Below are 23262 nucleotides of genomic sequence, written 5' to 3'. Positions count from 1 at the left end.
ATGAGGTGGTTTCTGAGGTCTGGACTGATTAAGACGAAGAAATAGCATGGGGTTACTTGGCATATTAAGCAATGCTGTGTCCAATTATCATCCGATTTCTCACAGGTTGATGTTGACATTTTTCAAATGAGGACTGCTACTTTAAATGTGACCGCTGAATGCATCTTCTCTGACACAGAACATCCTAGACAAACCCGTAACAGCTTTCGATGACATTCGGAGAGAAATCCCATATCTTATTTAGAGTAAATGATGTTTCATACTAAACAGAAAGTTTTTTTTTTTGCACTCCAAGGGATACTACAAAAATTCCTATGTACGATTTCCCCCTTATTTTAGAATTATCGTGGAGGATATTCAAGGAAGAAAATGTCGAGAAAATCGAGCGAATTGTTCCTAAGTTGTGAAGATTTCGATTTTAATTATCAGTTCTACCCCTCTTCATTCGCACAGCGATAATTTCATACCTTGCATGGATCGATTGCTCCTTGTTCGCCTTGTTTTCAGCTAAAAAGCAAACGTTCGCTTGTTTTGTGAGTGTCCCTTAGCCAGGAATCGTTGTGTAATACCAAGTTCATATAGTACATTTTTTATATAGATGTTTGGCAAGTGAGTGAAGCTAAATTTAGTGGAAGCCATGGCAACAACCAAATAAATATTTTTCCAAGGCTAACGCACTGATTGTCCACGTTGTAATGGTTTTTTTTTTTAAATATCTCGTCGAGATCAACTGAGACACCACTAGGGTTTATGAGCCTCCAAGAAGCAGCTCAAAGTGTGGGATCTTACGTTGAATGTCGTAACGTTATCGACCAATAATACCACACATAGCTCAAGCGTGATATCACGCACTATATGTTATATAACACTTAAACACGTTGTTCAAATCACGGTTTACACACGAAATCATATTTTCTAATTCTTGCATAACGATCAGTCATGGGCTTGACCAGCTCCTTGGTAATAATTTGAGACCAATAATCCGTTAAAACATACGACGTCAATTGCACACCAACCGTTTCTCACCCTGTCTAGTAAACCAGATGATAAAGAGATTTTTCGTATAAGAAAAACAGTGGAGATGGAGGCAAACAAACCTGAACTGTTTACAAACCGATATGAGATATAGTAGAAAATGGACAAGGATGATGCTGAAAAAAATATCAATCCTGGGGCTAGAAATAACAAAACTAAGAAGGAAGAGGCCAACAATTTAACACTGATCTCATCTGTAAATTAATAATATACATGCAAAACTTTCTCAGTTCTGATTGGTTAAGATGAATGCAGTTTTCAGTTAATTCAGTGCAGAAGAGGGTTAATTCAGTGCAAAGAAAGAAACAAACCAGGCATTCTGATTGGTCAGAACGATTGGTCAATGTCCATGTCAAGGTCAATGTCAAGGCCAATTTCAAGGTCAATGTCAAGGTCAATGTCAACTCAATGTCACTTGCAGGGTTTGAATAAATTATTTTTGCACGTGATGCGCGCGCTTTTCTTCTGCGTAGTTATGAGAAGCTACCTCGTAGTTTTTCATGTATATTATTAATAGATAATCACATGATTTTCTCGTGCAATTTGGAATAAATAAGCACTTGTAAATTTTTCAAAGACCACAAATTGCACTCGCCCTACGGGCTCATGCAATTTTGTTAGTCTTTGAAAAAATTTACTCGTGCTTATTTATACCAAATTGCACTCGAAATCATGTGATTACCTATACAAATAAATAAATTTATAAATAAATAAATTATCAGTTTATTTAACCCTTTGGTAGTGTTAAACACTAAATTACAAGGGAGACAATAAAATTCATTCAATTCTACACAGAACACAATACACTTGGCATAACAAGCAAAAACTATTAAGCTCTATTGTAACTGTGAGTAACGAACTTACTAAGGCGGTCTGTTCTGACTCATAAGAGAAATCTGGAAGTATGATTCTCAGTGCAACCATCTGAACGCTTTCCACCAACTGAACCAGACCGGCGGGTAACGCGGCCCACACTGGAGATGCAAATTCTAAAATGGGCCGTACCCGGCTACAAAAAACCTGAATGAGATCTGCTGTTGGGAGGCATGATTTCCTTAAGGCTCGTAACGCATAGAGCCGCTTGCATGCTTTCTTCACAATATAGTCGCAGTGAATGGACCATGATGCCAAATTGTGTGACAGATGAACACCGAGTAACTTATAAGATGACACCTGCTCAATAACACTGCCTGACATCTGTAAGGGGGGTAGATCCGAGGGCTTATACTGTGAGAAATCTGTGCGTAGTTCTTTACATTTGGATGGGTTTAGCTTCATACCATGACTACTAGCATATAAACAAATATCCCTCGCTACAAAGGGCAACATGCTGGTTGAACATCTAGGAATAATCTCTAAGACTGAAAAATCATCTACATACTTAACTCTAGTTTTCCAGTCCTTCTCTAGATTATTGACGAGGACTGGGAATAACAGAGGGGCTAGTCTTGTCCCCTGTGGAATACCGCCCCTTGGAATAACGCTGTTGGAGAGAGCACAACCAATTTTGACTTATTGCGACCTACCCGTCAAAAAAGCCCCCAATCCATCTAATTAAGGCCTCATGTACCCCTAAATCACAAAGCTCAGATACCCAAACAGAATGATCCACCAGGTCAAATCCTTTGCTAAAATCAGTAAACAAAATACGTGCATAGCAATAGCCATTGTCAAGCGCTTCTGGGATACAATGTAGCAAGTAAACGAGCGCATGCGTGGTTGACCTGCCTGGAAGAACAAACTGTTTTAGCTCAATTTTATCGAAGACCTGATTAAATAGGGGGGCTAACGTGAAACCCTCAAATATTTTAGCTATTTGAGAAGTTAAGGTAACTGGCCTTAAATCATTCTTAATACATTTAGGTGGTGAATATTTCGGGAGGGGTGCGACTAACGACTCTTTGATCTGATAAGGGATGAATCCTTGCCTTAACGAGGCATCATAAATGTCAGTAACTACCGAGCGAGTTCAAAAGCAGATTCCTTCCAGATCTTATTAGGAACCGTTGAAGGTCCAGGCGATTTTTTATTCTTGACTCGGCGCAGGGCTTTATAGCAGCTAAAGACATCAACAAGGAACTCGCTTGGGACATCAGGGTTATGATCGAGGTCAACACATGTGGTGTCTAGGGGGAGTGAAATGTGATATAAGGGCAGACAAAAAGGAGTTGAACATCTCTGCTAGGGCAGCTGGAGTGGGAGTATCCTCGTCGAGTAACTGGGTTACCCAATCTATTTGAGCTCTTTGACCAGCAAATATATCTTATTAACCAAGCGCGAGGGCCGTACTGGGAGAATATAGGCCCGAGATCTTGACAGTACGGACCGAGCTGCGCTCGGTCCGTACAAAAAAGACCGAGGGCCGATATTCTTCCAATACAGTCCCGAGCAAGCTTGGTTAATAAGAGATTTATTATACGACTGAAGTTCGAAGGGACACAAGTGCGGTATCATTCGGGACCATTCGGGACAGTGCCCGGTCCAATACTGAGAGAATGTTGACCGGCAATAGAGCATTTTAATTGGTTGATTTTAGTTATTGGCCCTCTGACTGCCCGAGTCGTGTAATAAGGCCTTTTATCTCACACCACCACCGACTGATGTTACTTTCTGGGAGGCCACCTTACTATCATAGAACATTTGTTTACAATCCATACATTCCGTCTGCACCTTATAACACAACTTTTTTGTGGTGCTGCGAGTCTTTAACATAGACAACAAGAGCTTTTTGGCGTTTAATGATCAGAGATTTCAGCTTGTGTGTAATCCGAAGGTTTATACAATGAATATATGAAGTTCATATATTTTGAACTGCGGTTGTAGATACGTATGATGCACGATCCTTGCAGTAGAGAGCGCTATTTATGCAATAGCGAAAATCAGACCTGAAAAAAATCAGGCCTGTACGGGATTCGAACCACTGACCTCTGCGATACTAGTGCAGCGCTCTACCAATTGAGCTAACAGGCCAACTAGGAGCAAGCCGTTAAGTTGGTTCGAAATAAACCCGTGATGATAAATCTCTACTGCGAGGATCGTGCATCATACGTATCTACAACCGCAGTTCAAAATATATGAACTTCATATATTCATAGTATCTGATTTATCATCACGGGTTTATTACGAACCAACTTAACGGCCTGCTCCCAGTTGGCTTGTTAGCTCAATTGGTAGAGCGCTGCACTAGTATCGCAGAGGTCAGTGGTTTGAATCCCGTACAGGCCTGACTTTTTTCAGGTCTGATTTTCGCTATTGCATAAATAGCGCTCTCTACTGCGAGGATCGTGCATCATACCGAAGGTTTATCTGAAGAGCAGCATTTAGTACGCTGCACGGGAAGATATGAAGGTGTAGTCTGATCGTCCGGGTGAGTGTAGTCCTGAGAAGGACTGTTGTCGGTGGCAGTGACTGACGTTTCGACAACCTGTGCAGAAGTCATCATCAGAGTCAAGTGAATGATTGTTGTCAGTAGAATGTTCTTATTCCAGTTCGTGTGAAATGATCGGTTGGTTTTGCCGTGATGTTATTGGCTGTAAGACTCAAGTGACGTAAGTCGGTCGTGATTGGTCTGTTTCGGTCTGTCGGTAAAGTTAGGTTGTTCTTTTTCGGTCGTTTGTGATGTTTATGTCGTGAATGAGTCGTTTGTATGGGGCGGGTAGTTGTTGACATCTGTTTAGGGGAGTCCGTTCTAAGTTAGTAAATCAGCTTTCCAGAGTCAGTCGTTGAAAATAGTCAGTGCTGTAGGTTAGGCATTGCGCAGAGTCCCAGTCAATGTTGTGGTTGGTAAGTCGATGGTGTTCAGCAATGTGATTGCTGACATCACCTTTCCTCGTCGCCCGTCTGTGTTCAGTCAGTCTTGTTGTGAGGTTTCTGCCAGTCTCACCGATGTAGGAGGCTTGGCAGTCGGAACAATTGATCTTATAAATCGTTCCCTGTCTGTTCCTCTGTTCGTCTTTAACGTTGGTTAGTAACTGACGTAGTGTGGTGATGGGTTTGTGGGCGACGCGGATATTGAAGGGTAGTAAGATGCGCGAGATGTTTTCAGACATGCCTTTTATGTACGGTATGGTTGCTGTAGTCGTAGGGGTTGCGGTGTCGTTTGTTTCGGTAGTGGTAGTGGGTCGGTGAGTGTTTCGTCGGATGAAGTCGTTGTTGTAGTTGTTCTTCGTAAAAACACGGTGAAGGTATCTGTTCTCGTCGGATAAGCTGTCTGTCGAGTCACATACTAGATGTGCGCGTCGTGTTAGAGTTCTGATAGTTGTGGCTTTGTGTGATGTAGGGTTGTAGGATGACTCGTCTAGTAATCTGTCGGTGTGTGTCGGTTTCCTGTAAACTGTCGTTCGTAATGAGTTGTCGTTGTGGCTTACCAGGCAGTCTAGAAAAGGAAGTTTGCCATTTTCTTCGACTTCTCTGGTAAACTGTATGTCAGTGTTTTGTTCGTTAAGGTGGTTGTGGAATGCGTTAATTTCGTCGTGTCGAACGGCGGTGAATGTGTCGTCAACGTAACGTAACCAAAGCGGTATCGTTTGTCGGCAAGTCGAAAGGGCGCGTTCCTCGATGTTCTGCATCACAATTTCTGCTATAACAACAGAAACTGGAGACCCCATGGCAGTGCCGTGTAACTGTTTGTAGTGTTTACCGTTGTACTGAAAGTAAGTAGACGTTAGGCAAATGTTTAGCAAGTCCATGATGTCGTCTGTCGGTAGCGGTAGTGGGTCGGTAGATTGTCGGATTGCAGTCTCAGTGCATTGTAATGCTAATTGAAGTGGAATACTTGTGAACAGTGATTTCACATCAAATGACACCAGTTTGTAGTCGTCAGGTATCTGAACAGTCTTGGTAGCGTTAATGAAGTCTTCAGTGGATTGTAGTTTATGTCTGGATTTGTCGGTTAGCGGTTGTAGTATTGTCGTCAGGTACTTGGATAGTTGGTATGTGGGAGAGCCACAGAAAGAAACAATAGGTCGCATCGGGAAACCAGGTTTGTGTAGTTTCGGCAAACCGTAGAGTTTCGGTGGCTGTGGTACCGAGCACCTCAGTCGATAGTACCGTTGGGTGTCAAAGGCGTTCGTTTTCTTGAGTGTCAGTAGTTTACTGTTGAGTCTACGTTGAAGGGCAGGAGTTGGGTCACGTCTGAGTTCTTCGTAGGTTCGTTTGTCGTTAACTAGTGCGTCCATTTTGTCGTGATAGTCAGTTTTGTCCATAACAACAGTAACTCGTCCTTTGTCGGCTGGTAGGATGACTATGTTCTCGTCGTTTCTCAGTCGTTTCAGTGCGCGTTGTTCGTCTTTAGTCAAGTTGCTGTCATGTAGTGACGTTGATTGTATAGTGGAGGCAATTCTGCTTCTGATGTTATCCTTGGTCGGCTCAGATAGTTCTCGTTGCCGAGACAGGGCCGCCTCAACACTAGATACAATAGCCTCAGTCGGTATGCGTTTAGGTGTTACTGAGTGTTTTAGTCCGTATGATAGTACCCGAGTTTCAGTCTTGTCTAAGGAACGAGAAGAAATGTTACATACCCAGTTCTCGTCCGGTTTGCTTCGTCTCTCTTCTTTGTCTCGTAGCAGTCGTGTCAATTTTTGTTGATGTCCAGTGCGGGCGCGTTCAGTCGTCTTGTTGGCTCGTTTGTCGGCAATTGTCGTAACGGTGTCAAGTAGGTCAGTTGGTATCAGTTGTTTCAGTTGGTCGTGTAGTTGTCGTAGTTTGTTTCTGTGGCGTTTGAGTCTTCTGTGGCAATCATTTATCCGCGCTTTGACCAGTCGTCTGCAGGTGGCTTTGACGATCTGGATGGCCTCCTGTGTGTTCAACGGGGGCTTAAGTTTGAGCCCGGCCGGAACAAGGCCGTGATCTTTACAGCGGTGATTGAACCAGAGTTGTTGTCGTATTCGCCTGACAGTGCTTGCGTAGGTGATGTAGTCATTCGCAAGTCTTGACTGCCTCAACCAAGGTAGAATTAAGCAAATCATATTTTTCCTGGACATGTGTAAGACTCAATACATCGGACCAGTGGTATTGTGTAATACAGCGACCAAACTCACGGATCCTACTAGGCCCGAGATCCCTTTTAGATGTAATGTTCACAGAAGGGGTTTGATTTGGTGGAGTAGTCCTGGGCCTGATCAATTTTGGAGCCAAATGTAATTAGGCAAAATTGGAGTCGGACGAAACTGTAAAAAAATGCTAAGCTATGGTCTTCGAAAATGGCAAGGAACCCCCGCGCTTATGCACGAAAACAGTACTAAGACCATAGGTACTGGGTTGGCTCTGTTCGGGCCAACTGAATTTGAAACATAGAGAGCAAATGTCTGGAGAAAAAGGGTCGATTAATAGCAGTTATGCAAAGAAGTGAGTTGAAATATTCATCTTGCCTTGACACTCCTTCCACGGCTCGTGGTAATCTCACGTGCTTTGAGGGTTACATGACGCTTCAGTTGTGATGCCCTAAAAACACACTGCTTGCCGGTAACACACCCTTTTGCAGTCCGGCACAGTTATCAAATTTGATAACCCCATTGGACTTCATAACAGCGACTGTTCATAACTTGGCGAATTTTCGGAGGATGTCAGCTTTGTCCTTCAAATTTTCGGTTGTTTACGCGTTGTCTACCGCAAGTTCCACGCAATTAACTTAAGAGAAAGACGAAATTCGCGAGTGCACAAAATGGCGGACTTTGGTAGTTGATTGTGTGAGTTTTTGCATGACGATGGCCAGACCTGAGACAGATTGTCTCAGGTATGTTTGTAATCTTTGCTGTAAATTTTAAGGCAGTTGCGAATTTTTGTGGAACACGTAGACAAATTGCCGGGTTCCTCAGTTATTTTCCTTTCCATCCATCGCATACACATCAAAGGGCACAAAAAGTTGTTTGTCTGTCTGATTCCGCTACTGACCGCCATGCCGTTCAGTTGCTTATGCTTCTAGGGAATGAGCAGTGCGGCTAGTGTCAAATGGCAGAATTATGGATGTTCACATGCAGAAAATAGTCTCTTTGTGTGGTTTTTTTTTGTTTCTGCCAAAACGGAGAACTGATGAATTCCTCCCCTGTGGCGTGAACAAATACCAGAGCCATTTCCTGGACATTGAATTAAAAACCTGGTTACACGTTAAGAAACGTAACAGGCAAACAAATAAAGAAGAATGCTAGACTTTTTAAAACAAGAGTAAAAAGAGCTCATGAACTGTTTAGTGGCGATAGAAGATATTCCAAACACAAGTCTTATGCAATAACTAGTGCTCTAAGAGTTAAGTAATTACTTTGCGACGATGATCGAATCACAGAGCGCAATCTCTGGCACTTCTGCAGCGTTACATCATGTTTCAAGCGCGAACCTTCAACTGTAAAGTCAAATTAATGACTGTGATCACAACATTCTCAGATCTGATATGCAAATACGATACCTTGCGTGTTCTCACGTGCTTTGGTGAACGTAACGCTTACCGAATCACACTTTTCACGCGTAATCTCACGCGTTCACAACGTTATTAACCCAGCAGAGGTATGGGACCCTGCCAGCGACGGCGACAGCAACGAGTACATAGGGAAACAAAACCTCGACACATGGGTTTCAAAACATCTCACATTTTGTGGCAATTTTCTACATATATAATAACAGCGTGTAATCACACAAATTTGTGTGGTCTGAAAACGGGAACCACGATTACAAACTCTTCACATTACAATAAAAGTTAGCTACATCATCTTAGAGCTAACTTTTTATTTGAACTTTTTGCACATGATGATTTTGTGAATTTCGTCTTACAGAAAGTGAAGTTATGCTACAACTAAGTAGCTGACGCGCATAAAAAATATAATTGCTTTGCGAAATATGTCCATTGCAAAATCACATTATCATTGTCCCGGACATTTTATTCATCAAAGAGACTCATTGAAAAATGCATGAGTCGAGTATTTTTCAGGCTAGTTAGAATATCATGACGTAATTTCTGTAGCCCAGGAGCATACGCGTATAGGCGTATAGATCACGGGGTAAAACAGTATTGTATAAAATACCGCAGTTTCCTTTCTCATCGTTATGCACAATCACAATGAGTCAAAAAATCAACTAATCACAGCGAAACCAAATGTTTCAAAACGAATAGTCGTTGTCATTGGATCCCATCACCTGAAGAAGACTAGCTGCATGCTGTCAAAACGTTGAAGATTCGTGAATCAACGCTGAAGTAACTAACTTGTGATCAGACTAACATTAACATCCTGTCTCCTAAAGTAAACGCAGAGTATGTTGCATTCTCAATACGAAAGTCTTGAGTTTAGAGCGTTAGCCGTTCGGCTAGGACCTTCGACGACTGAAGTAAAACTCAAATCGCGCATGAGGTAACAGCTTTCCAAAATTCGGTAAGGCTGTTTATCACCTTTACTAACTTAGTAAATCATTTAAATGCGCAAACTAAAACTTGACTTTGCAATGATTTCCATTCTCGGCCTAGCCTTTTCCTCCTTGTTTCCACTGTTTCCTTCGCAGAGTGCAGAAAAGTCAACGAAAGGACAATTTCTGGACGACTTATCAACTGCTTGAGGGGGTGCGGCAAAGAGATTTGTCACACTTCACTTGATACTGTTCCTGATGCGACAGTTTCGTAAGATGGCGGCGATAAGTTAGCATCCGCTAACATTTCGTCATCTGTGTAACATGGCGGTGGGTCACACTGAGCCTGTGTCCTGGTGTCATGCGTATCATTCGTTGTTACCTCCTCATAAGAAGGAGGGTAACCTAAGATTCTCGTCAAAAGAAAGTTTAATTCTCTTCTTGATGTCGATAAACTTCTTGTTTGAGCCTCGCTGTTATCCATCTGTCCCTCGCGAAGCAGCAACTCGATGTATTCGACACTGCGTGTCAATGGACTTTCGTTTCCTTCCGTTGTATTCTCTAACCCACTTGCTCTCTTTTTAATGTAACGTATACCAATAAAACAAAGTCCAGCCAACAATCCGAAACAACACATTGTATAACCTCCTGTTTTCATATGCGAGCTGTTATTTGTCACTCCAACTACAACCATAAGGATTCCGCATAGAATGAAAACAACGATAGCAACTGCTGTCTTATACAGGCGGGACGAGCCTATCAATGACCGCCTATGGTAGCCGTGGTACCAAACTTCACTGAGTTCTTGCATTTGCGCCTGTTGTATCAAACCAGCCTCTACAATGATTTGAGTTATTCTGAGAATTTTATCGTGATGGTAACGTTTTTAACCAGACGGTCGTGATTTGAATTTTATGCCTGATCAACCACGCATGCTGAACAAAGCAAACGATAATTTGTTTACTAAAAATATCTAGGACGAATTTTTTATATCAGGAAAGCCGCCAAGTTAATCGCGTCAACAGTATCAGAATTTCAAAACATGCTGTTACACTAATAATATAAACTAATCAAAGTTTTAGGACTGTTTTTTCTGACTTCACAATCATTAAGAAAGCTCTTTTTCGAATTAGCTTGTCAATTTGCTCTGCTTTGATTATGTAAAAGCTAACCAAAACTGATAAAACCTATCGCTGCGGTCAAACGTTTTCAGAAAGACGTCATTTGGAGCCGTTGGCCTCAGGCAAAGAATTGATTAAACATCAAAGAAATCAAAGGAATCGCCTGGTTATGGAGATAAATTCCTTATCCCTGATAATCTTCACGTTTGTTTTTCTTTACCTGAAAGAATATCGTAAAGGCCTGTGCTTGATCAACTGGCGAATATGTAAATGCAGGATTTTATCCTGTGTTAAAATTTAAGATTCGATAGCTCCCTCGTGATTCAAAGCATCACAAATATCCTCGACGACAACTCATGTGATATTCTTATGTTTTGCATAAGACAACCAAGCTAAGATAACTTAAGTTCTCAAGTTATTTTCGCAGCACACGAACAAGGCCGAATATTAATGAATCATAGTTTTCCTGCGTTTAATGGTCTTAAACTAGTATATTTTAGCTGCGATATATATTCTATGTGAATGTATCTCATGATCATTTGGAAAAAAAGGCAAGTTCAAATTCGTTGTAAGTATTACATTACGGATATGTGAGCAGATTTAATTTTACTGAGCCAAGTCAAAAGTGAAGCCTCTTTATATATGGTAAGGAGAAGTTCCTTGCAAATCAATTTTTCGAACAGGGTTCAGTTAAATATTAATTGCTTGAAGCCAACAAAAGAATTCGCTAGATCGTCGGGTGAAGATCATGTAGCGAGGTAATATTTTCACTCCCCCTCACCAAGTTTCTCTGCTTTCCTCACTGATCGAACCGGAAGACCCATATTAACATTGAAGATCAAGGCTAAACTTGATAATGGGATAGGTGTACAGAAAATGAAGTGCCAAAGATTTTACTCAAAGTCATAAATGGTAGGTATTAAACTCGTACCCAGATACTACCATGAAATTGAAAAGTGGAATTGCCTATTCGTGGAATGTCTGGTACGAGACTAAGTAGGTGTTACCAGGCCCTTGGTTGTGAAACTTAACGTTTCAAGATGTACTGTGCCAGAGTTTACCTTCCTTTGTCAACTTATCCGCAGCCAACTTATCGTTTAGTACAGGCTTAATTAAACATAAATAAATTTTGTATTAAAAAAAAAGAATTGAAAAGAAACTAATAATAGCATGTGAACACGATTGATTCGTAACTGACGGAACTCAAACAATGTATACCTAGCTCCTAGTGCATTTGAACATTTCGCGAATAACTATTATATTTATTGCGTCCCTTGTCACGCAGTACACTTTTTTTAAGATATTCACTAAGGGCTAGTTGACTCCAAAAAAAAAAAAAAAATTTGGCAATAGACCACTTTCATAAATGGCTGCCGGATTAATATTCTTTTGTTTAAATTTAAATTAGCCCTTCTTGCCTCGCTTGAGATAATGTATTCTTTTGAGTTTTGAACTGGAGAACGCGGCCAGAAAGGCTAATTCAAATTTAAACAAAATAATATTAATCCAGCAGCCATTTATGAAAGTGGTCTGTGACGTCAATCAGTGACTGAATAAACTGAAGAGGGTCAAGAATCAGACGGCCTCGAGGATAGAGAGGGGTAGAATATCACGAAACGATGGTGCTGAACTGAAATAAGTATACCAAATTGTTAACAGGATCAGCGAAATGCTTCTCTTTTAATAACTTATCATTCATTTAGTGCTGGACTTGTGTAACCATGTTGACCACTTGGTTTACTGGTAAAAAATTACGACCTATTAAAAAAAATATTTTCGGATAACACTCTAGGCTATTTTTTTTCTGGCATCCTGGCAAACGAAGATAATTACTTAAATAGAGAAAAAATTATAACAAAAATAAAGCATTGTAAATCAGATAATAATATGATATCTAAGCTTTTACCACCGAATGATTTCCTTTTCGACCTGGCAAAATTCCGATACTCAGTTGTTGTAGAGAGCTCTACTGCGAGGATCGTGCATCATACGTATTTAATACCGCAGTTCATTATATATGAACTTCATATATACATTGTATCTGATTTATCATCACGGGTTTATTACGAACCAACTTAACGACCTGTTCCCAGTTGGCTTGTTAGCTTAATTGGTAGAGCGCTGCACTAGTATCGCAGAGGTCAGTGGTTCGAATCCCGTACAAGCCTGATTTTTTTCAGGTCTGATTTTCGCTATTGCATAAATAGCGCTCTCTACTGCGAGGATCGTGCATCATACGTATTATTCTATCTCCTACTCTTCCCCTACCCTGTCACCTCGAAAATTAAGTTTCCCGGGAGACCACGTCTCCGATCACATAAATAACATCTTTGATTGCCGTGATGCCAGCATGGTTGTCCTGATAGTGTAGTGGTCATCACAACTGACTAGTAACAGGGGAACGTGGGTTCAAATCCCGCTCAGGGCAAATTTTCTTTTCAAACATTTATTCTATTTAAGTATGATTATTTGGGGTGTACAGGGTCAGGGTTTCCCTCGTATACAGATTACATGTATATATATATTTTTTGCGTGTAGAGCGTATTTTAGAGCGTTCGACTCAATCGATTGAGGAGCAAATCATAACTTCACAGAAGATCAGGTTTTTCAAGCAATCACCGTTTATTGCTACAGACCTGTTTCGTATGGTACTGGACCACTCGTCAGGCAATTTAACAGTTCAACAGAAACCTATATATATATATATATATTTAGTATAGTTTCAGAGCTGTGCAAAGAGTTTCCAGCAATCTGATTGGTCGAGCGGTTCCTTATATGACGCTCTATAAACCGTGCGGTTTATAAAATGTTAACGTCTTCTGTGAGCAAATACCGAAATCTGCTACACGAAATCTGTGTCTTACAAAATAAAGAAAGAATTTTGATTTTGACGCAAACTATGCTGCTGTCTCCAATATATCATTTGTAAAAACAATCGAAGTGCATGCGTGGTTAATATATTTATTCCATGTTGGTTATGGGGACGTCATCTATACGTCTGTCCTCCATAAGAACCAATCAAAGCGTTTGCATTGTTCAGCCAAGGTCTAATACGATAGTAATCTCGAGCGCCTAACCTCATTGTTAAATACAACTTGTAAACACGTAATTTGTTATTTTATCCGCGCTCAAAACTCGAGCATCTGCCCGCACCCGTACTTGGTGGCGAAATTCTTGGCAAGCAAAGAAACTGCTCTTTCATGCTCTTCGGATGAAGAAGCATGAAATGTTTCGGCATGTGTGACTAAAGGACAGGCGGAAAACCTTTACGTTAAAAAAAAATCATCCTTAGTGTGGTGTTTTGCAGGTTGGTTTATAGAGATTGGAACTGAATATTTGATGAGATGAATAACTTGAATTCAAGCAGCGGAAAAGGTAAGCTCTCATGTTGGCATTTAAATGGCCGTATAGTTTTCTGTGCGGCTTTCAACCACTGAAATTTTAAAAAACGGTTTGAAAACAAATCTCCTAGCTCGCTTTCACTGACCCACGGCGTCAGCAGGGATAAAAACCATTCCGTAATACAACTTCACTGAGAAGGTGAATGTGAGGTGTGATAAAGTGGTAGACAATTCTAATGAACAAAGCAGAGAAGAAAATGACATAATAGGGAATGCAAATGTATGTGGGGTGTCTGAGAAAAGCCGGGTAGGTAAAATTCTTAGAATGGCGGAATGGCGGAATAAGGATGGAATAAGTAACTAACTGGAATAAAATAACAAAGTGATAAAACTAAAATACAATTCAAAGGTATGTAAAGGATTGCTTCTCCTATTCTGTTTGCCCTAAATTAATGTTTGTAATTATTCTATCAATCTCTAATAGGTTGTGACTTAGTGGAGCTGTTCAGTGACACAAGCAGAATCATTACTACAACCGTTTATGCGGTAACGATCATATGTGGACTGGTTGGAAATGGTCTTGGCCTTTTCTTAGCGTCAAGAAGGAAGGCTGGAAATCGCGCAACAAATCTGTTTATAGCAAATATGGCGGTGGCAGACCTACTTGTTACCCTGTTTGCTATGCCTTCTTCGGTCCTTTTCATCAATGTGGGCCAGAAATGGATCGGAGGCGTCATTGGTCAAGTTACATGCAAGTTCGTCCATTTTGCTTATCAAATGTCAATTCCTGCTTCCATTTTCACTGTTTTATTGGTCTCGTTTCATCGTTATTTTGTTATCTGTCATCCCATGAAAGCAAACGTGTTTCGAAATGGCAAGGTCATGACAGCAGTTATCTGGATATCTTGTGCAGTATATGCAATTCCATTTGTGATGGCATATGACATAGTCGAATATAACGATGCCAGCTATTGCCTTCGCATATTTTCCCCATTTGATTATCAGAAGTCCGGACAGACCTACTATTTGGTTACTTTCATTTTACTTTACTTTGTACCTTTGACAATCCTTTTGGTCTTGTACAGCCTCATTACACACAGACTCTGGCAACGAAAAATTCCTGGTAATGTCAACAAAGCCAGAATTAGATTAGTTCAGAGGGAAAAGAGAAGGATTATAAAAGCTTTGATTCTGATTGTCATGGTTTTTGTAATCTGTTGGTTTCCAGCTCATGCTACGCACTACTTGGCTTATTATCGCACGGATATCTATTGCAATATACCAGCGGAAGTTGTAGTATTCTTCTTTTGGCTCTGCCACGCTAACAGTATTATAAATCCATGTTTGTATGTGTTGATAAGCCCCAGCTACCGCAAATTTGTAGTGAGAATTTTCGGGCGTGTTTGTTCTTGCTGTAGCCATGCCAATTTTAACTCTTTTAGGATCAACAAACGAGGAACGCGTTGCTCCGATAAACCGAACTCCTTTTGGGGAAAAGTACCTTAACTTCCTCGAATAGTTTCGCACACCAAACGGAAATGGCATTAATGTTCGTAAAACAAGGCTCTGGGAAAGGAAAAGTGAAATGTTACAGTGGCCGAGAAAACTGAAGTTAACAATAATTCGTGATGATCAGTGATGTGTCGGCTTCGGTGTTTCACAACGTGAAATATATTGCTTCGATAGACGTAATAAAACCGTTCTGATTCTGTGAAATGGTTTGTTGAGTAGGCTAGATATAACGACCTACCAGTCTCTGCAATTTTAAGCTCAGAAATGGAAAGTAAGATATTTCAGTGAGATATGAATAGAAAAAACGTCGGCTCGAGATAATTGTTATTGACCAGTAAGCCAGTATCATATCTCCGTATCGTATCTGTTGTGGATCGTGTTTTAAAAACAGACAAGCTTGGTGATAGAAATAAGTGCTTATGTCCCTCGTAAAACGGGAAAATAAATAAAACTATGTAGATAAACAGTTTCTGTTGTCGTGTAATTCAGAGTTCTGAATGAAGAAGACACTTCTAACGCGCGTCTTTATTTCAAGGTGTAGTAAACCCGTCTATAAGCCATAAAGCTCTCAAAGATCTAAGCGACACGTTTTGGAGCAAGAAAGGCCACTAACCGTACGTATCAGTTAAATTTAGTTTCACCCGAGCAAAAAAGCAATAAATATTGACTTGAAAGATGAAAAGTGGCTGACGTAAATCCTCATAAACCGAGGCTCTCAGGCTATGAAGTGTCAACCACTGATAAGGATAAAAAGCCCATATTGTATATCGAAAATATGTGACAAAGCTAAAACATCCGAGAAACATCGTGACAAACTCGAGTAAGTACATCATAGGCGAGAATTAGTCCGGTGGCCAACTCGAAAGCTATGCTACTTTGGTCACTGTGCACATTTGACTTTTGATTATTGATGTAATTTACTGTTTTTTTATATATTCTGACTTTTATAATCTATAGTAACCTCTTGAAATAGTGCGAATGAAGAGTTTCCTAGTTTCCTTTCCTAGACTAGTATTGGTGACTGAACCTGAAGAGTGGGGCTTAATACGCACACTTTTCAACCTACCACATCTCAGCTCAAGGCAATATGAAAATGTTTCAGTTTCCTCGTCCACCTAAGCCACTGTTTCGATCGAATTAATTAAAGGCTGACACAGTCTCAGTCATCCTCCGTGTGAGTACTGTGTATCAAACAGTTACATCGGTATTTTTACGTACGATACAAAACCTTAAAGTTCTGGAACTTCAACTGAGATCCAATATCACGAACCCTCAGCTTGAAACGCAGAAATAACTTTCTATTTCGCTTGGAGAGGAGCTTATTTAGTCATTAAAAGGATATATCTAGAAATAATGCAATCTTTTCAACCATGAAGTACAACCTATTTTATTATTTCCTCTGTTGTCGGACCAATAAGGCTAGTATTGTTTCTAAATAATAACAAATTAAGAAATCTATGATACTAATGAATACATCTTGAAATGATTTGTTTCTCTTCATTCCGGGTTGTTAGAATATATAATTTCAGAAGGGGAACGTTGATGTTTTCAAACAGAGATTATGATCACTCGCCAAGTGTTTCTACATTTTGCTTTGTATCTCGTGAGTCACAAAGCTGTAATGGTACGCAAGCAGGGAATCTATCGATTACTACTTGCTTACTTTTCGTTGAGTCAGTTATGCATGTTACGGGCTGTTAGAGGAAAGCAAACTACACTCTCCAGCGTTGTGCACCACAGTAACGAAGGAGAAGATCCGTTTAAACGAGTACAAGAAAAACCAGAACTGAAGTGATGGTAAGAGTTTAAAGTCCTTAATATACAAGCTGCAACTAATCTACAGTTCACGCCTAAGCTCAATATGGCCGAATATTGGCTATTATTAAAAACTGGATCATTGGATAACGCAATTCAAGAGCCATTATGGTATATGAGCCAATATACCATAATCTAATATCTGTACAGCGTAATATCCGGTTTCTTCCTACAAAATAAAGTCGAGGAGATTTGTCTAATATCTTTGGGGCGTTTTTTTTTAATAAAACAAGTATTCCACTCGCGCTTGTTGGATATGAGATGATTATAGCCAACTCGGACGGTGAAGAAATAGGGATCCATGCTTTCGAAGCATGATATAAGATCAAATATGGCACATAAGGTGCAGTCGAGTGGGTCAATTCAGTTCTTCCTTCATTTTAACGTCTTCTGTGAGCAATTACCGAAAAGACTCGCTGCCACACGAAATCTTTGTCTTACAAAATAAAGAAAGAATTTTGATGTTGACGTAAACTAGGCTGCTGTCTCTAATATATCACGTGTAAGAAACAATCAAAGTGCATGCGCGATTAACAAATATATTTCATGTTGGTTATGAGGACCGGTCATCTATACGTCAGTCCTCCATAAGAACCAATGAAAGTACTTGCATTGTTCAGCTTACAGTAAAAACCCGCCTACAAGAACATGTGGATTAAGAACACCCAGGCTGAAATTTGGTAAAAAAAGGGGTATATATATAAAAACACATTTAGCCTGAAAATTGAAAACTGTTCTTATATATAAAAATTCTTCCCTTTTCAGTTTAATAGAACAAACAGTGTCTGTAGCTTTACTGTGGTATTGCACTAAGATCTCTGCATAAATGCTAGTAATTTCACTTGCTGTGTATAGCAAATGTACAACAACTGTATTTGGAATTAAAAGTCTTATAATTACATGAAAAATATGCTCGGTTGTGCAATTTATTTTCTAATGTTGTGTGTCTCAAGTTTAATTTTCTCGCAAAGTTATGTATTTCATCATAGTTAGTAAATCCCTTACATTTTTTTAGAAGTAAAAAATTAAAAACACTTAAGAACACTTTCAGGCTGATTTGACCTAAAATACCCGATATATATATATATATATATATATATATAAGAATCCAATCAGCCTGAACCCCGAAAATGGGTGTTCTTGCATATGGGTTTTTACTGAATCGCATCCAATACATTAGAAATCTCCAGCACCTAACCTCATTGTTAAATACAACTTGTAATCACGTAATTTGTTATTTTATTTGCGGTCAAAGGTTGAGCATCTGTCCGCACCCGTACTTAATGGCGAAATTCTTGGCAAGCAAAGAAACTGCTCTTTCATGCTCCTAGGATTTCGTCACGTTGCGTATTTGCGAGAAAACGCGTCCTCCTACATGCAGTACGGCGATGGGACGTGTAATTAATACCGGTTTCATATTATAAAAGTTTAAGTGAGAGTCACTGATCGTTTGTACTCGTTGTATACAGCGGCACACGTTGGAAAGGGTTGCAAAGCTGTTCAACACAGCCACAGGATGTGACGTCACCAAGTCTCCGGACCACAAACTCACAAAAAACAACCTTGTTCCTAAGAACTTCAAACAATCATACCTAATAAGCCTCACTATTTGTACAAATAAGTACAAATTTACATGCTAATACCTTACATTATTCGGGTGCGTCTAGAGTCAACCTCGTTCCCAAGGCTCTGGGAACGAGGTTGTCCTAGAATGAATAGCCTCATCTCCTGTACAGTTTGCTAAGTCTCATGGGAAACAGAAAAGTTGGATAATTTTTTTTTCTATTGAATTAAATTGATTCCATGTTACCATGCTTCTGTTCAGTAATAAATCACTAACTACACCAAAATGTGGTAAGAACAAAAATGAATTGGCACAAAAGACACGGCCAAGTGTGTCACTGATGTTCTTTAAAAGAATTTCACGCGTTCTGAGATTTATTACAAAACAAACTTACGGCAACTTTGAATCCATTTGTTTTAAATACTAAAGAAACATCTGTCTTAAAAATTACAGGGTGTAACCGATCAAAATGTGTGTATAACTCGGCTTAATAAATAATAATAAAAAATTAATAATAACTAATAATAAAAAGAAGAGAGATCAAGAATCGTACTGCAATTCCATGGTAAGCATATGTAGTGTTTTCTGTTCTAAAATAGCAACAATCACGGCACTGTAATCGTTGAATTTTCCAATCTTTCTTTTATTTTTGAGTTATGAATTTTCTTTTCTCCACTTCCTATTTGCTGGGAGAGTAGCAGTCGGTGTACTATCACATCATGTAGTGAATAAACACATCATGCCTCTCCTCAAAATTTAGGAATTAAAGCAGTTTTTAACACGAAATATGTAATCCACTTTCTCCATGGGAGGGGTACTTGGGATTGCACTTTGCTTTGTAGCACTTTCATAGGACGGTGGAGGCGGCATATCTGTTGCTGGATATGGCGAGTAACCTTGTCCACTTTGCGGTGGGTAAGGGTGTTGTGTTTGCGGAGGATACACTTGTCCTGTCAGATACTGTGGATAAGGTCCCGCAGCGGGCGGTTGCGGGTTATTCGGGTAAGGTCCCGGTTGATATCCGTACGCTTGCCCATAAAGTTGTTGAGGTCCAAATGTGTTGCCTGGAGGGTACTGAGAAGTTGGCAACGCCACGGGACCCGCTTGACTTGTAGATACAGTTCGAGTGGAGGGCGGTCCGGTTATAACTCGGCCTTGACTTTCTTTATGTTGGACGTGACGTCGATAACAACGAACCAACAAAACTTTTTTCTTATTCTGATTACAGACTTACATAATTGAAAATTCTTATTACAAAAATACATGATTAAAATGGTTTGCTCCGCAAACAGCTAAGAAGCTAGTCGCGGCGGGGCAAAACAAGAACGTGATTGAGATAATAAGTTATGGAAGAATAATAATAAATAAGGCAAACCTATGTTGATAGAAAAAAACCTTGCAGATTGCAACTAGAGATAAATAAAACACAGAAGTTGGGAGATCAAATTAACACAGCACTTACGGACGAACAATGTATAAAGACAAGGAGTTGTAAAAGGAAAACAGACGTAAATTGGGACCCTCAGCGCTCGTTTCTATGATCCTACTTTTTAATAATCATGGGGATTTCAATATACTCATCCTCTTCCACTAATATATCAAGTAACAATTTGCGGAGATATTTTTTGAAAGCTTTCATTGGGAGATTGGTTATGTAGCTTGGTATCCCATTCCACAGTTTAACTCCGAGCCGAGAAAAAGAATTGTTTTGCATATTTCCAGTCTAGAATATTTAACATAAAATTTGCCAGACGTAGTGAGTGGATATTAGACGCTTTGTGAAATAAATGTAACATGTTTGCTGGGGCTTTACCATTATTCATATCGTGCATTAAGGTTGATACGGACTCATAGTAAAGAAAAGTTATTGGAAGCACGTCAGCTTCGAAAAAAAGAGGAATTACATGGTCATGCCATTCGGCAATGTATAATAAAAGAAGCACTCTTTTCTGAATAATTAGTATTTTGTTGAGATAAGTCTTGCATGCCTCACCCCAGGCAGCAAGACCATAAGTTAAATAAGTATGCGTTAATGACTTACAGATGTTCAGTAGTACAAGTCGGGGTACAAAATGGCGTAACTTTGCAATTAACCCGATAGTCTTACTAATTTTTGTTACAATAGAATCAATGTGATATTTACATGAAAGATTCTGATCAATAAGTACGCCCAAGTATTTTATGTAGACTTTAGACTCGAGACAAGTATATTTATTCTTATCATTATCAAACATGTAAAGTTTTGGTTGGTATAAGCAAGTCGCTTTTGATAGGGATGAAAAATTACAAAGTTGGATTTCTTGATGTTAAGAGTTAGTTTGTTAGCTGTCAACCAGTTATAAAGGTTTTGTAGCTCAATGTTGACTATTGTCTCAAGATCTTTCAGATTTTTGTCCGCATACAGTATGTTAGTGTCGTCTGAAAATTGGTAGAACCTAAATTTGTTCGAGCATCTGTGAATATTATTGACATAGAACAAGAAGAGCAACGGTCCTAGGATTGATCCCTGAGGAACGCCACATCCAACGACAGCTTTATCTGACATATGATGGCCTACTTGTGTTGTTTAAGTGCGATTTTTGAGATATGAGGAGAACCAATCATTATTCCGCGAAAGTCATAGTGATTGAGCTTATCAAGTAAAATGTCGTGGTCAACGGTGTCAAATGCTTTTTTAAGATCAATGAATACTCTACAAGATAGCAATCGTTTATCCATGTTTGACTGTATATCACTGACAATTTCCAATATCGCATGTTGGGTTGAATGCCGCTTACGAAAGCCATATTGTGAGGAAAACAAAAGTTCGTGTCTCTTTATGTAGCTCGTTAGTCTGTTGTAAATTATTTTCCCAAAAACCCTATTAAAATTAGAAAGTAAAGAGATAGGTCTGTAATTGTTAGGGTCAGTATTATCGTCACTCCTGAAAACTGGCGTGATTTTGGCAATTTTGAGTTTTGATGGATAAGTCCCTAATTTGATAGATGTGTTAAGTATCTCTGAAAGTATAGAACTAATGACAGCACTTAAATATTTGAGAAGTTTGGTAGGTGAGGAGTATAAACCATAAGATTTGTCATTCGGCACAAGTAATATCTCTGACCTTAATTCTTCAAGTAAAACAGGTTGATAAAAGAAGGATGAAGTTGGGGAATTGCACTTGTCGAGGTAGTCTAAGTGTTTTTTGGGGGGGAATGGGCAGATTGTTAGCAAGTCTGTTTCCTACTGTTGCAAGGTGCTCATTAATAATGTTAGGTATCCGCGAACCTTCCGACGATCGGAAGAAACATTTGTCCAACAATCTGACAATCAAATTTCGTTTGGTTTTCAACCTTTCTTCGCGGCACCAATCTTCATCTTAGCACCAATCGTCTTCTGAGTCTCAATCGGGCTTTGCAAGGTGTCCCACCACGGTCAAGATGAAACCGCCAAAAAAATATATGACAGTGAAAAAAATTGGAGGACACAATTTGAAGGCAACTACTAGTTCGTATTGAAAGAATTTCAAAGAAACGTGCATCGAAATTATCCTTATAAAAGCAAATTACATTAAAAAATATATGAGAAAGGAAATGACACTCTTACTCTAAAAAAACTGTAAAAGCAAATTTTAAGAATGTCTAGCCTATATTTGCCATAGCATTGTCAATTAAAAAATCTGTATAATAATAATAATAATAATGCCTTTACGTATCGTATATGTGCACGATCCTTCGCAGTAAAGCACTATTTAAGCAATAGTGAAAATCAGACCTGAAAAAAATTCAGGCCTGTACGGGATTCGAACCACTGACCTCTGCGATACTAGTGCAGCGCTCTACTAATTGAGCTAACAAGCCAACTGGGAGCAGGCCATCAAATTAATTCGACATAAACCCGTAGATGATAAATCAAACAACAAACATATGAAATACATATATATGAACTGCGGTTATGAAACGTATATGTGCACGATCCTTCGCAGTAAAGCACTATTTAAGCAATAGTGAAAATCAGACCTGAAAAAAATTCAGGCCTGTACGGGATTCGAACCACTGACCTCTGCGATACTAGTTTCATAACCGATACTGCGTTTCATAACCGCAGTTCATATATATGTATTTCATATGTTTGTTGTTTGATTTATCATCTACGGGTTTATGTCGAATTAATTTGATGGCCTGCTCCCAGTTGGCTTGTTAGCTCAATTGGTAGAGCGCTGCACTAGTATCGCAGAGGTCAGTGGTTCGAATCCCGTACAGGCCTGAATTTTTTTCAGGTCTGATTTTCACTATTGCTTAAATAGTGCTTTACTGCGAAGGATCGTGCACATATACGTTTCATAACCGCAGTTCATATATATGTATTTAATAATGCCTTTATTTGCTCAAAAGATAAAATTACATATCTTATGTTACATTAGAATATAGCAAAAATAGGGGGCTGTTCACATAAGTATGCCTCTAAATAAGATTCATATATAAATGGAAGTAAATGCGAAAAATCAACTGAAAAATTTACACTATCTACGGAACTACATTAGACTTAAATATAATTCTATTAAAAA

General features: G+C 39.4%; 2 protein-coding genes and 1 pseudogene across 2 annotated transcripts; 1 reads left to right on the top strand and 2 right to left on the bottom strand.

Annotated features, from left to right (window-relative positions):
* Positions 1-8704: 8704 nt before the first annotated feature.
* LOC111334792 (uncharacterized) lies at positions 8705-10794 on the bottom strand. The gene has a single exon (XM_022940611.2). It carries the CDS (start codon positions 10172-10174, stop codon positions 9596-9598), a length of 579 nt encoding a protein of 192 aa, XP_022796346.2. The 5' UTR covers positions 10175-10794; the 3' UTR covers positions 8705-9595.
* Positions 10795-12861: 2067 nt separating this feature from the next.
* On the top strand, positions 12862-16340 carry LOC111334794 (tachykinin-like peptides receptor 86C). Its single transcript, XM_022940613.2, has 2 exons — positions 12862-13859; positions 14310-16340. Exons 1-2 carry the CDS (start codon positions 13829-13831, stop codon positions 15329-15331), a joined length of 1053 nt encoding a protein of 350 aa, XP_022796348.2. The 5' UTR covers positions 12862-13828; the 3' UTR covers positions 15332-16340.
* Positions 16341-19472: 3132 nt separating this feature from the next.
* On the bottom strand, positions 19473-22236 carry LOC148734534 (uncharacterized; annotated as a pseudogene).
* Between the last annotated feature and the right edge of the window lie 1026 nt (positions 22237-23262).

Source organism: Stylophora pistillata, chromosome 3, assembly GCF_964205215.1.
Source record: "Stylophora pistillata chromosome 3, jaStyPist1.2, whole genome shotgun sequence".
NCBI lineage: Eukaryota > Metazoa > Cnidaria > Anthozoa > Scleractinia > Pocilloporidae > Stylophora > Stylophora pistillata.
This window is presented reverse-complemented; position numbering and strand designations above follow the sequence as displayed.